The sequence below is a fragment of the Gopherus evgoodei genome, chromosome 3 (assembly GCF_007399415.2).
Source record: "Gopherus evgoodei ecotype Sinaloan lineage chromosome 3, rGopEvg1_v1.p, whole genome shotgun sequence".
In the NCBI taxonomy this organism is placed as follows: Eukaryota; Metazoa; Chordata; order Testudines; family Testudinidae; genus Gopherus; species Gopherus evgoodei.
In genome coordinates this window covers 72,079,739-72,094,425 of record NC_044324.1, presented here as the reverse complement: position 1 = coordinate 72,094,425, position 14,687 = coordinate 72,079,739, and the positions used below count along the sequence as shown (strand labels likewise).

The following is a 14,687-nucleotide window of genomic DNA, read 5'->3' as shown; positions in this document are numbered from 1 at the left end:
ACAAGCAGAAGCTGGGCAGTTTCTGGATCAGCATTGTGGAGTTCACACCGGTGGCCAAATCTTGTCCACTTTTTGAAGGTAAATAGTTCCAGTGGAAAATTTTCTACTATTTAATAGAATGTGTTGTAACTCAGCAGAGCAAGATGACTCTAGCTCCACAAACCATTGAGGTACCAGATCTTGGAGGTCAAGAATGCCAAAGTTGGGATGTGTAAGACTACAGGCATCCTGGGAGAGGAGCTAAGGAACGACTGGGAGATTTGTTGGAGGAAAAAAAGCTAGATGCAACATATAAGGGAATCATACTTTCCTTAACCATATCGGGGTAATTAGAATGATACTGGAGTTGTCCTACTTAATCTTTTTTATCTTCATCCAAGGTTGGAGGAAGGCATCCCCCAGGGAATTGCAAACTAATGCCCCTCTCTCCCTTGAGTAAAATGGCATTTTTTTGTTTGCAGGTCTACTTCTGGAAACTCTGAACTCCAAAAGATTCCGACCAGAACCTGGGGATCGAAATCCCAATCAGTCTTAGGAGAAGCACACACAGTTTGTTGGTTGTGACATTCTGTATTCCAGGTAGATACACTGAGATTCTTATGTGATACTTTATGAATCAATTCCACAATTTTATTGCCCCAGCACTGAGAAAATGGATCTTGCCCTTCCTTGGCAACTGATACAAAACATGAAAGCCATGCTGTCTGTCATGACTTTGATGGATCTGGGTTTGACAAAAAGGAAACGAAGACCTGCATTTCTGACCGCTCTGAGCTCTAGAAAGCTGATATCGAGGGTAGTCTCTTGGGGTGAGCACCTGCTCTGTGCTGTCAGAGCACCGAGATGCAACCCCCATCCTAACAAAAAAGGCATCTGTGGTCATGGTTACTGTTGGTACTTGTTGGAAGAAGGGGACCTCTGTCCCCACATTATGCTTAATCTTCCACCAGTCTTGGGAATGTTTTACTGTTGGGGAACAGACACTTGCTTATCTACACTGTATCTGTTTAGAGATTAAACTATTCTGAGCCACCCCTGGAAACAGTGGAGGTGTAACCTGGCTTGCTCTGTTACAACAGTGCAAGCTGCTATGTGATCCAGAAGCTGAAGGTAGTTTTTGACTGAGGTCTGAGAGCTGTCCTGAATCATTTTTAACAAGTCTTGATAATGTCCAGAACCAGTCCATGGGGAAAGATACCCTTGATGTCAGGGAATCCAAGAAGGCCTCTATGAATTGTACATTCTGAACAGGAGTTAGTATGGATTTTTTTATGTTCAGCTGAAGGTTCAGATCCAAAGACAGAGAAAGTGTAGATCTTGTGGCAGATAACACCTTTTGGTATGATTGATCCGAGCTGCCAACCGTCAAGGTAGGGGAATACCACAAAAGCCGAACAATGCAGGTAAACAGCCACTACCGACAAGACCTTCTAGAACAGTGTTTCTCAATGACTGATCCGTGGACAGGCATGGTTCATGGCAGCCTCCTTGCCACTTCCTGAGATTTTCCCAACACAGAATATTAATATTTAAAATGTAAAGGGATTTTTGTGCTTGCATTTCACATCACTATATTCAATTATTTCTGAACATTAACAAATAAACAAACTGACTACGTTGCCATCGGTTGCCATTGTGCTGATATGCAAAGCACATTTGCATGCATTTGTTGAAAAGAAGTAGTTAGCAGTGAGTGAAAGTTAAGCTCTAGTAAAAAACTTTTATGTAGCTAAACCAATGTCATTGTCAAAGCAGTTACCTCTGGATTGATTTTTTGGGACTAACAAAAGTTCAGAAAGACAGAGATGTGAGTGACTCCAAACACGATAAGGAAGAAAGGTAAGAAAAGAATAGGAAATGTTCAGCCTTCAATCAAAAATATGATTAGACTTACATTAGTATGGATTTGTTGCAAATGAGGATGTAGAACAGCTGAAAATTCTGTGTTGTGTGTGGCACAACTCTGAGCAAATGATGCTATGAAACCTTCAGAAATGATTTGACACATTAAGAAAGACCGTTACCTGTTTCGTAACCAATGTTCTTCAAGATGTGTTGCTCATTGTACGTATGTGCTCGCCACATGCACCGGTGCTGGAAGTTTCTCCCTCAGAGGTATCCATAGGGGACTGACTCTGCACCCTCTGGAGTGGTGCCCCTATGGTGTGGTATAAGGGGCACTGCTGGCTCTCCCCACCCTCAGTTCCTTCTTGCCAAAAACTCCAATAGTGGGGAAGGAGCATGGGTCATGGAATGCACATGAGCAACACATCCCGAAGAACACCAGTTACGAAACAGGTAAAGGTCTTTTCCTCTTTGAGTGCTTGCTCATATCCATTCCATTGTAGGTGACTCCCAGGCGGTGCCACCAGAGGCGGGTCGGAGTTCATGGATGTGTCAATTGCAAAACAGCTCTGCCGAATCCAGTGTCATCTCTGTCCTGCTTGGTAATGGCATAATATGTTATGAACGTGTGTACTGATGACCATGTAGAGGCCCTGCAGATATCCTGGATGGACACGTACTAGGAAGGCCGCCAAGGACGCTTGTGCCCTAGTCGAGTGGGCCTTTATTATAGGTGTGGTTTGGCCCATGCCAACTCATGACAGGTTTGGATGCACAATGTGATTCAGTTAGAGATCCTCTGCAAGGACACTGGTAGGCCTTTAATCCTATCCACTGTCACAATAAAGAGTTGGGTCGACTTGCAGAAGGCTCCAAGTAGAAGGCCAGGGTGCACCAGACACCCATGGTGTGCAGCCGCCTCTCCTCTGCAGTTGAGTGCAGCTTTGGCCAGAGAACCCAGAGAAAGATATCCTGGTTAACATGAAAGTAAGACACCACCTTAGTCCAAAACGCTGGGTGGGGTAGCAGATGGAATTCTTCCAATGGAAACAACAGGCAGTAAAGGGGCAAAAGAAAGTATTGCACACTGCAGTAACGTTAAATGAAGATTTGTTAAAAACATACCTGCTGTCCCTACATATAGTTAAATGCAAGTCACCCTTTATAGGTGGTGAAGAGATAAACGTGCATTCAGTAATAGATGTCTGTCACAGAGTCTTGGGTGACGCAGCTGCCAAAAAAACAAGTTGCATTCCACTGTCAAATGATAATGTCTGACATCAAATCACTGATACTGCAGAAGATATCAAAGCTCAGTTGACAGAAAGGGTGCGAGAGTCAAGCTGGTTTGCAATTCAGTTGGAGGAGTCAATGGACATTTCTAATGCAGCATTTCTTATTGTTTATGTGTGTTATGCCTATGAAGGTATGTTTCATGTGAAGAACCCTGCTGTGAAGAACTGCAACAAAACACAAGAGATGCAGAAATGTTCTGGGTCCTAAATGTGTATGTGACAGGACACAGACTTGAGTGGGGCCACTGTGTTGAAATTTGCACAGATGGAGCAGCCAAAATGATAGACAGACATTCAGGGGTAGTAGCAAGAGTAATGGACGTTGCACCAGTTGCTTAAGCAACACACTGCTTTATTCATCAAGGTCTTGGCAGTCAAGAAATGTCTCTAGAGCTTAATGATGTCCTCGGTATAGTTGTTAAAATTGTGAATTTTGTGGAAGCAAATTGACTAGTTCTCGCATCTTCGCTACAATGTGTGAAGAAATGGGGTCTGAACACTATCACTTACTATTACACGCTGAAGTGTGGTGGTTATCCCATGGCAAAATATTTATCCGAGTGTATGAAACATGAACTTCAAGCCTTTCTGTCTCAAAAGATATCTCCTCTGACAGCATACTTTCAGGATTTACAATGGCTCACCAAACTTGCATATTTGGCAGATATATTAGATCACTTTAATCAGTTCAATCTCTCTATGTGGGGAAGTATATCTAGTGTCTTTGTATTGGCTGCCAAGACCACAACCTTTAAAAAAATAAAGCTCCAAGTCTGGAAAGAGAGAGTCGGGCACGACTGTTATGATATGTTCCCATCTCTTGCATTTCTGGCTCTTGATGACAGTAAAGATGTGGATCTGCTTCTCCTATGTAAAATAATGGTATCCCTTCTAAAAATCAGTTCTCCAAAAGTTCGAGAACCATTTCCTATCATACTCTGATCCAACGAAGGGAAAGCAATGGGTTCATGAGCAATTCTCCTGTCTAAAAACTGAGACCTCTCTGTCATCATCCTTGGAAGACAAGTTGCTGGAACTGTCAAGTGATGAGGGTCTGAAGTTACAGTTTCATGAAGTTACTCTACCTGTTTTCTGGATCACAGTCAGAAGTGAATTACCACAACTCAGTGAACTCTCTGTCAAAACTTTGCTCCTGTTCCATTCCACAAACCTCTGTGAAATTGGATTTTCAGCAATGACTACAATGAAAACAAAAAACTGCAATCAGCTGAGCATTAGAAAGATGCTCCGAGTGTCCTTGTCAAACATTCATCCCAGGATTGAAAGACTTGGGTCCACAATACAGGCACAAGCATCTAATTAACAATATGGTGAGTGAATCCATCTGATTTTTTATTATTATTATTGTTTTAAAACTGAATCAATTAAACTATCTGTATAAAATGAGGTGTACAATTTTAGACAATTACTGGTACCCTTCATTTGAAATAATGTTTAAAAATCAAGTTAACATTTTCCTATCACATAACTGATTGAACTCGACTTTATTTTACCAAACAAACAGACCTGGAGTTTTGGCCCTGTGTTGGTAAGAAAGAAAGAAAAATGTTTTACATGCAGATAGTATAAAAAAAGAAAGCCCTGGCAATACTGAAAAAAGAGAAAGAAATACCAGTGAAACACTGTTCATTTTTTAACCCCTCTCAAGCAGTCCATGACAGTTGAGGATGACAGCAAGCCTAATGAGCAAAAAGTGGTCCTGAAATCTTTAAGGGTATGTAATGACTTGTCAAGACTCTCTGCAAACAACTTCAGTTCATCAAATGGGAAATCCTCTACCGTATTCTGGACTTCTTTGTGGAAGCCAGATAACGGTAGCCAGGAAGTCCCCGATATCAAAAAGGTCAAGAAAAACTGTTCTACAACATTCTTGGAGCCGAGGAGAGGCGGAAGGGGAGCACCAGATACTGAAAAAGATCCTGGCCTACCACAAATAAGAAGAATCTCTTGTGAGGTATGTGTATAACTATATGGAAGTACATATCCTAGAGGTTGAAGGCAGAAAACCAATCCCTTGAATCTAGAGATGCAATTATAGCTTCCAGGGTCACCATCCTGAATTTCGTGGATCTTACGAATTTGTTTAGGAGTCTCAGATCTAAGATTGGTCTCCACTTACTGCTCTTCTTTGGTACGAGGAAACTGTTCAAATAGAAATCTTTTCCCCTGTGTTGAGTGGTGTTGAGCTGGTTCTATTGCTCCTAAACAAAGAAGAGTGTTTATTTTCTGCCTTACTAGGAACTTATGAAAGGGGTCCCTGAAGAGGGCCAGGAAAGGGGAATGAGGAGGAGAGAGGGAGGGAAAGTCAGTGGTGTAGCCCAATATTGCTTCCAGCACCCATTTGTTCAAGACGATATATTCCTATGCATGCTGTAAATTGGAGAGTCAGTTTCCAGCTGGGTGAAGGTGGGCAAAACAATGAAGCTGGCAGGTTAATGAGGGGAATTTGAACCCTCGACTGCCCTGTCAAAAGTGTTATTTCGATAACGACACCTGTTGTAAAGCCACATCAGATGGGTTTATAGGATCTTTTTCTCTTGAACTTGTGCCTCCTTCCTGGGAAATTCCGTGGGTCTCTGGAATCCGGAGAATTGCATAGGGCAGGATCTTTCAGTCATTTGCAATATGACGACCTTTTATTTGTTTGCAAGAATGTAGATGCCTAATGAGCGAAAAGTGGTCCTTGAATCTTTAAGGGTATGTAATGACTTGTCAAGGCTCTCTGCAAACAACTTCAGTTCATCAAATGGGAAATCCTCTACCGTATTCTGGACTTCTTTGTGGAAGCCAGATAACGGTAGCCAGGAAGTCCTATGCACCATCACAACTGTGGAAATGAAACGGGCTGCAGTATCTGCAGCACTGAGAGCTGCCTGCAACAATCTTCTTGCCACTAACTGAGCCTCAGCAATAGTGGCCTGGAATTGTTCCCTTTTATCTGGAGGAAGGTTTTCAACATACAATTCAAACTTTGTGTAGTTGGTGAGGTTTTACTTAGCCATCAACACTTGATAATTCATAATCTCTGCTGCAGGAGGTGGATTTTTAATGGAGTTGTTTGCCTTCCTTGTTCACTGTGTCAATAACCAGAGAATTGGGAAGTGGGTGAGAGAAGAAGAATTCAGAGTCCTTGATGGGGACATAATATTTTTTGCCAGCCCTTTACAACTGGGTGTCATTGTAGCCAAGGGTTTGCTAAATGGTTCCAGCAGAGATCATTAATAGGGAGGGCAACTCTAGATGGTATCACAGAGTACAGAATGTCCAACAGCTTGTGTTGGGATTCGTTGACCTCCTCAGGGGGTATCTGCAGAGAGTCTGCCACCTGCTTAACGAGGTCCTGGAACTGCTGAAAATCATCAAACATTGATGGTCGAGGAAGAGGCATAAGGGTCTCATTCAGCAAAGATGATGAGACTGTGGTTTGAGGCATGGCTTCTGTGTCTACTCTGGTCTCCTGTTCCTTGAGAGGAGAAGCTTGGATCGCTTTATTATCCTGATGGGATAGGCTCGGGGCCCTAGAAAATGGCAGATAAGCTGGCCAGGGATCCCAATATGGCCAGAGATCCAAACGGGGAGGGAATGGTATCCAAGGTTGCTCCCATCAGAAGTCATGAGGCCCCAGAACATCTTCCTTACCCTTTCAGGAGAGAGTGTTAGCGTAAGGGTGCCTCTGAGAATCCTGCAATGAAATGGAAGAAGTGGAGGGAAGTTCATAGTCACCATTCTCTTCTTCTAATGGAGGAGCTCCCACAGAAAAGGGAGGCGATGGTACTGGGGTTGTAAAAGGAACTGGAGACCAAAGGTTCTTAGCATTGAAAGGTGCTTGGTAACTGCCAGCAGCAGAGATGTTGGTTCAGCAGTCTCTGTTAAGTCTTTTTGGTACCTAAAATCCTGGGGTACTGAATGTTGCTGCAGCACTGATAGATGTTGCAGTAACAATGGGATAATTGCATTGAGCGGGGCTGTGGTATTGAGTGTTCGTCCTTTTCTGACTGTATCAGAGGCCTAGGGTGTATTGTAGATGGCACTGAAGAGGCTGGAGGCATACACAGTACCATGACGGAGACTAGAGTCAGGTGCAATGGTACTGGTCTTCTGTGCTTGGTGACACCCCAGACACCAGCACCAGATTCTTCCCACAGCCCTATTTACCTTAAGCACTGTGGTGTTTTCTCTTCTCACCTGCACCAAAGAAGCCTCTTGCCACTATTGGACCGAGCCTTGAGGAAGGCCTCTCCAAGGTTATACATTTGTTTAGACACAGAGGTCTTTTTGAGGGAGAATCCCTGGAAGGGGAATTAGAGCTCCTCCTCTTAGAGGATCTGGAGGAGAACTCTGAGGACTTCTCCCTTCTAGGAGAATGTGGCACTGGTTGGCAACAGCAACCCAGTTCAGTGCCACTATCCCACTTGGTATCGCAACATATATTGGTGCTGAAGCATCGTTCGGTATTACACCACCAGTTGGTATCACATGACTTTACATACATGATAAATGAAGGAGGGGGTAGCCCCCATTTATGAACACCCAGCCAGCCAGGTAGCTGTAAAATCCCTCTTGATGTCTGTTCTCTGCTTGCTTTACCTGTAAAGGGTTAACAAGTCCACAGGTAAAACAAAAGGAGTGGGCACCTGACCAAAAGAGCCAGTGGGAAGGCTAGAACTTTTAAACTTGGGAAAGAAACTTTCCCTTTGTCTGTTGTTCTTTGGGCTGCAGGGACACGGAGCAGTAATGCTGTAACTAGCTTTAAACAAGGTATGATTATGGATTATCAATTCATACCTCGAACCTACTTATCTGGAGCCTCAGATATGTAAGTAAAATTAGAGAATGTCTAAAAAGATGCTGTTAGGGTTATTTCTTTTATTTTTTATTTTGGCTTGTGGATCTGCTCTCTGCTAACCCCAGATGCTTTTGTTTGCTTGTCACTTTTAAGATGACTCCCCAAGAAAGCTATTTGGGTGCTTGATTTTTGGAATTGCTCTTTTAAAATCTAGCAAAAGCTTACGTTCCAGATGTACTTTTTCCCTTCTTGTTTTTAATAAAATTTACCTTTTTAAGAACAGGATTGGATTTTTGGTGTTTTAAGAGGTTTGTGCATGTTTGATTTGCTGATAGCCACAGCTAATTTCCTTTTTTTCTTTCTCAGCTCTTCCCGGAGGGGGGAGGAGAGCGAAAGGGCTTGAGGGTACCCCACAGAGAAGAACTCCCACATGCTCCTTCCTCAATTCAAAGGGTTTTTTTTACATTTGGGTGGTGGCAGCGTTTACCAAGCCAAGTTGTAACCTTGGGAGTTTAATACAAGCCTGGAATGGCAGATATTCATTTTTAGCATCCTTACAGGTCCCCACCTTCTGCACTCGGAATGACAGAGCGGGGATTCAGCCTTGACAACATCTGAGAGAGACTTAACAGTTATTGTTGAACCAGAGTTTCCATTGCTGGCAGGTGGAAGGGATGCTAGAAACTCTCAAAGACAAAATGTCTTAGAAGGTAAAAATTGATATCACCGGTATGTCTAAGGAGCCTTGAAAATTTAACTCCTAAAAACTAGATAAACAGCTCTCAGGCATTTATACATGATAAAGCTAGGTGGGCAGGGGGAAAGGAATCCTATTTTTAAATGTTTGTTGACTCTAGCCTAAAATTTTCAGAAGCACTTAAAGGAGTTAATGGGAGTTGGGCACCTGACTATAGTCATAATTTGTTCAGAGCTTTGTCACATTCACTATACAGTAAAAAAGGATGCACCTCTTCTATTTCTATCTGTTTCTTTTTCTTCTCCATCCTCCTCTCTCTATTTCCTGTCTCAGAGAATCTCCTGTCTTCTTTTCTCCACATTTCTTTCCCTCTAGCATCTTCCAGGTCTCAACCCAATGTGCTTCACTCCCATCTACTATTCCTATTTCATCCACTAAAGTGATCAGTGATTAAAGTCACTAATGTTCACATTAACAAGACATCACTGGGCTTGAAAACTGATACTGCAATTAGATTAATGGGGCCATGGGTGTTCACACCTGTCACTGTTAAAGGCTGTCTGCAGACTCAGGCAGACATTATTACAGTGGTTAAATTCTGGTCACATTTGGAATGTTCCCTGCAGCTATGAGGGCTAGAAACTAAGGGCTTGTCTACATCACAAAGTTGCAGCGCTGGTGAGGGGGTTACAGCGCTGCAACTTAGGAGGTGTACACATCTGCAGGGCATCACCAGCGCTGCAACTCCCTGTTTGCAGCGCTGGCCGTACTCCCGTTTTGTCTCGGGTGTAGAGGATCCAGCGCTGGTAATCAAGTGTAGACACTTACCAGCGCTTTTCTTGACCTCCGTGGAATAAGTAGGTATCCCAGCATACCTGAGGAAGCCTCTGGTAATCAAGCAGGTCTCCTTCCCCGGTTTGCTCTCGCGTTCCCCGAACCCCCGAGCAAGCAGGTCTCCTTCCCTGCGGTTTGCTCTCGCGTTCCCCGAATCCCCGAGCAAGCAGGTCTCCTTCCCTGCGGTTTGCAGGGGGGTTCGGGGAACGCGAGAGCAAACCGCGGCGAAGCTGGTCTCCTTCCCCGGTTTGCTCTCGCGTTCCCCGAACCCCCCTTGAAGCCACCCAACAGCGCTGCAGTGTGGCCACATCTAACACCACTTGCAGCGCTGGTTGCTGTAAGTGTGGCCACTCTGCAGCGCTGGCCCTATACAGCTGTACTAATACAGCTGTAACAACCAGCGCTGCAAAATTGTAGATGTAGACATACCCTAAGCTTTCACTTAGTAAAAAGTAAGATTCTGAAGAATCTGAATGTGTTATGCAGGTCACCTAATACATCATCCAGGTTGTCTCTAGCAAATGACCTATCTGTGTGACACTCATGATCTACATATTTGAACAGAAGTAGTCAGATTACAAATAATGGACTCCATTAGTCTTAAAGGTTAAAAAAAAATCTCCTACCTTACTTGAGCCACCGCTGCCTATTTGTTTTAATATGGTGTACACTCTTCCCTTAATGGCCAGGCATTCATTTGAAGGTATAGAAGCTGAAACCTGCATTCAGAAAAATTAAAATGAAAATAGCTATTTGTGCAGGTGCTGTGATACTTGCTAGAAGCTTGCTCATTAAATACTGTAAACATTCCAACTGCACTGCAAACATTCCAGGCCCTGAACAGTACTGGGGGGGGGGAACCAAGCTAATTTAATTAATCAGTGTTTATACATCAGGGAACAAAACTAAGATTTCATGGGCAATCTTACTTCTGGCATTTTGTAAGATAGTACTTGATGAGACAGCTTTAAGAACAGTTGTAATTATTTTTTTGACAGCTACAACCATGTTATACACACACTTTCTTGACCAGATCAGAGATGTGTCATTGAGACGTTCTAAAATTTGCCTTTGGATTACAAAAATATGCACTAGTTTAAAATTATATCTTAAGTTTTATTTCATTTAAAGAGGAAATAGTATGGCATTTGTTTTATGAAAACAAATATGTGCAGCAGTTTGAATTTCAGCCATTGGTAGATTTCAGATCTAGATACTGAGAAACCTTCTTGACTAAATTAAGGTTATGCAAATTTAGCAATTATCAGAATTGGCAGACAACTCTTGTTAGTCAGATCAATATTTTCGGGCAGCAACATTTACTTATGAGATAAACACTTATTCCCCCAATGGAGATTTTGAAATCTTGATGAAGATTATCACAATATTGCTAAGTAACAATACAATTACAAAAATCTTTGTGGCTTTCCCTATCAAAGCACTTAATTCAGGGCTTGAAAAATCCACCCAACACTTAATATCTTGAGGATGGAAATATGTATTTATGTAATGATACTTCCTATGTATCCAAAGCCAACCTTTGCATTAAAAGAATAAAAAATATTTTACCGTGTTCAGTTTATATTTTGCCAATTCACTTTTGTTCAGTAAGTTTAAAAAAGCTTACTACGTCCATTACTTCTGTATACTTTCTTTCCCTTCTTGGCTTCATTCCACTTTTACTTAATATAATAGATCATGGTGCATCTTTTCCTGCACTCTTATTGGAGTCCTAAAGTTTCCTTTTTCCTCCTTCCACTACATTATACTCCTCTTTTCCCTCTTTGTATTGTGCACTTCACATCCATCTCTCATTTTCTGTCTCTCCCTCTCCCCTACTTCTCTTTTCTAACTTGTCCCATCAATTTTCCCCCTTCCCCTTGCACAGGGTTTGAAAAAAAAGAGGAAAAAATTCTTAGGCACCTAACAGAGGATTAAAATTAAGAAGATGGGCCCCTCTGCCCAGGCGTAATGCACTAGTGAGAAGCCCAGCCCCATAAGTAGTGGGATTCCTACCAGGAGCCTGTCCCTGGGTTCTAAGTTATTCCATTTTTCAGATAGTCACCTGCTAATATATTTCTGAAACTGCTCCCTCAAATCACATTGTCTACTAGCAAGGAGGAGGACCATAATCTCTTTATTTCCCTTTTCCCTCTGCCTCCCTAAGCTTGCTGGATGCTGTGAAGGTGGAAGTTTCTGCCTTCTATCCTTCTGCTAGCCTCTTTTTGGAGCCTTCTCAGCAGTGAATAGCTCCAGTACTTCCCAAACCTGAGCAGAGTGAAACACACCTTATTCTTGCCAGTTTTGTCTCTGTCCAAAGGGGTCTAAAACAACAGCAGGAAAAATCGACAATAGATAGTTCTACTTTAATTCAGTTGCATATTGCAGCAGAGAGATACAAGAGTGAACTGTTGGCAAATTCGTGAAGACATCACTGCTCTTGCACTAATTTACATTTGGAAGACTACTTTCACAACTGTAAAGGATTAAAAAGTCCTCCACGCCACCTTTAAAATGAAGTTTAGATTTCACAGATATTGACTGAATTCTCCCAAGAAATCTTTTTTTATATGGCTTAAGGGATTTTTCAAGCCCTGACCTAATATAGTAAACATAAATTTCAGTGAAATGACAGAGAGGTAGAAACAGTTATTCTTTTCTGATTACGGCAATATGAACTCTACCATATTCCTGCTCCAGATAGGTGATCTGCAACAGCCTTAGACATAAATGTAAAGGTGAACTAAATCTATACAAAACACACACCTACTTCTCCCTTATTGAATCAAGAGAAATATGGGGCTGGAAAATCTTGGAAAGAGCTAAAATATTTTTTAGATGAAAGGAGATACAATTCAGGTTACCTGTAAGCCAATTTGGCTTTGAAATGGAGTTGCTGGTGTATGTGGCTGGAAATATGGAACTAGATTATATGGAGTGGACACTTGACACGCTGGTGGGAAATCATTCTTTACAACTGGAGTTCTGAAACTGTGGGAAATATCTGTCATCATCAAATAGAGGTTTGTTTCTAATCAGTATTACTACAAAAATAAAATAATACTACTACTACCACCTAGCTATTTATAATGTTTTTCATAAGTAGACTCAAAGTACTTTAGAAGAAGAGGTATCATTTACATTTTATAGATGGGGAAAGTGAGGTACAGGTTAAGTGACTTGCCCACAATCACCCAGCAGCAGAACTAGGAATAAGAACCCAGGTGTCCTAATTCCCAGTCCAATGCCCTATCCGCTAGGTCACAATGCCTAGTATGAAAATAGGTCTGTTACAAGTTGAAATCTGTAGTACTTCCTAAAATCATAACAGTTTATCCAGTCTGTCACTGAATGCCTTTGTCACTACTTTATTCATGCTCCTATTCATTAGTACAGTTTACTATATATAGGCTCTCAAACTTGAGATGAAAAAGTACCTCTCAAATGTGAAGTATCTAAGTAAACACAAATAATATTTAATCTTCAGAAATATTTCATAAACGTTAACTAATTGATCAAAACACCTCTCTGAGGTATTATCCTCCTGTCCAAAAAAACTGGGAGGATGAACATACAAAATAGTTAGAAAACCTAACCATGTTCAGAGGCAGTGTGTGTGTCAGAACTATACCTGGAATTCTTTAGTTTCAAGCTCACAATCTTTTACTCAAATTTACAATTTTAGGATGAAGACACTGGTCAAGATTTAAAACATAAAAATGTGAAGAAATGAGTGCCTAAAGATGGGCACCAAGGTCCATATTATGGTACCAATGTATAGACTTAGCAGGTTTTTAAAAGTCTTGGTCACTCTGTGTATGTTGATATATCTAGATAAGAAACACATTAGAACAACATTAAGATTGCAGAATGAAACACTCAAAAGTTAGGAAATGCCAGAATTAAGGCTCACTGTACAGTCTTCAGTTTGGCTATCTTATGTATATATGTTATGATTCAGTCTTTAATTACATCCTGACATACAATTTTTTCCACTGGACCCTTGCCTCATTCAGTGCAAAGAATTCTGCCCACCGAACATGTAGTCAGACAGTATTTCTTTTAATCATCTTCATTCAGTGTGGACCCGTTCATCATTTACTGCAAGCCATCCAAATTCTTCACTGAATACAGAATTATTCATTTCCTTATGAGTTTTTCTATGATGCTTTCACTAAAGTATCCAAGTGCTCCACAAACATCAATGAATCTTCATAACATCCCAGTAAGGTATATTATCCCTGCTTTACAGATAGGGAACTGATCATCTCTGTGTAAGACCAAAACTGGGAAAAGTGTTCATTAATTTTAGATGACCAACTTGACACAGCTTGGACTGAGTTTTTTGTTGTTTGTTTAAAATTACATAGAGGTTTTTTTAATAGTACTTAGTACGTTCAAAGCACAGCTCCTTTTGACTGCAATGCTCAGCTCTTCTGAAAATTCAGCACCAAGAAAATAAGGAAGACAACTAGTGGCCAATTGCGAAAAGTCTGGTTTAAATGACTTGCCCAGCATCACACACAAACCTGGTGGGAGAAGCGAAAATGGAACCCAGGATGGCATTCAACTACCTCACTCATGAGACAACCCACTCTCTTCCTGAAGTCCTCTACTTCACTCATATCTTCCAACTTCCACAACAAACAAGGCAGGGGTGTTATAAAAAGCCTCATTCACTACACAATTCGGATCCCTTCCCAGAGCACAGTCCATGAGTATGGAATCACATAATTAAAGAGCATCAATGCATTTTCACAAGGTGCCTAATTAAAGGTTGCATGGGTGACCTTTAATTCTGACATTTCCTTACTTTTGAGAGCTTAACTTTTCACCTTTATGTTCTTTTTAGCACTTTTCTGCACATAAAATGCTGCAGCAGCACAGCTGCACCACTGTAGCACTTCACTGAAGACATTACTTATGCCAACGGATATCTCCCTTTGACATAGGTACTCCACCTACTCAACAGGCAGTAGTTAGGTTGATGGGAGAATTCTCCTGTTGACCTAGTGCTGTCTACACAGGGGGTTAGGTCAGCTTAACTGCATTGCCATAGGGTGTGGATTTTTCACAACCAAACAACATAGTTATACTGACCTAATTCCCTAATGTAGATCAGACCTCTGTGTAGTTTTTTTGTTTTAAGTTTCTGAAAAAATTCTATCATGTGGAATCATAGATTCACGCATGGGCTCCTCATCTGAGC

The 14,687-nt window shown here is 41.6% G+C and overlaps 1 protein-coding gene across 1 annotated transcript in view; it reads right to left on the bottom strand.

Annotated features, from left to right (window-relative positions):
* The window catches only part of TTK (TTK protein kinase), a 113,384-nt gene that overhangs the window by 35,267 nt on the left and 63,430 nt on the right, over positions 1-14,687 (bottom strand). The window contains exons 13-14 of the mRNA XM_030555803.1: positions 12,343-12,469; positions 10,105-10,197 (exon numbers count right to left, since the gene is read on the bottom strand). Of these exons, the coding sequence (XP_030411663.1) occupies positions 10,105-10,197; positions 12,343-12,469 (220 nt within the window). The remainder of the gene's footprint in view (positions 1-10,104; positions 10,198-12,342; positions 12,470-14,687) is intronic.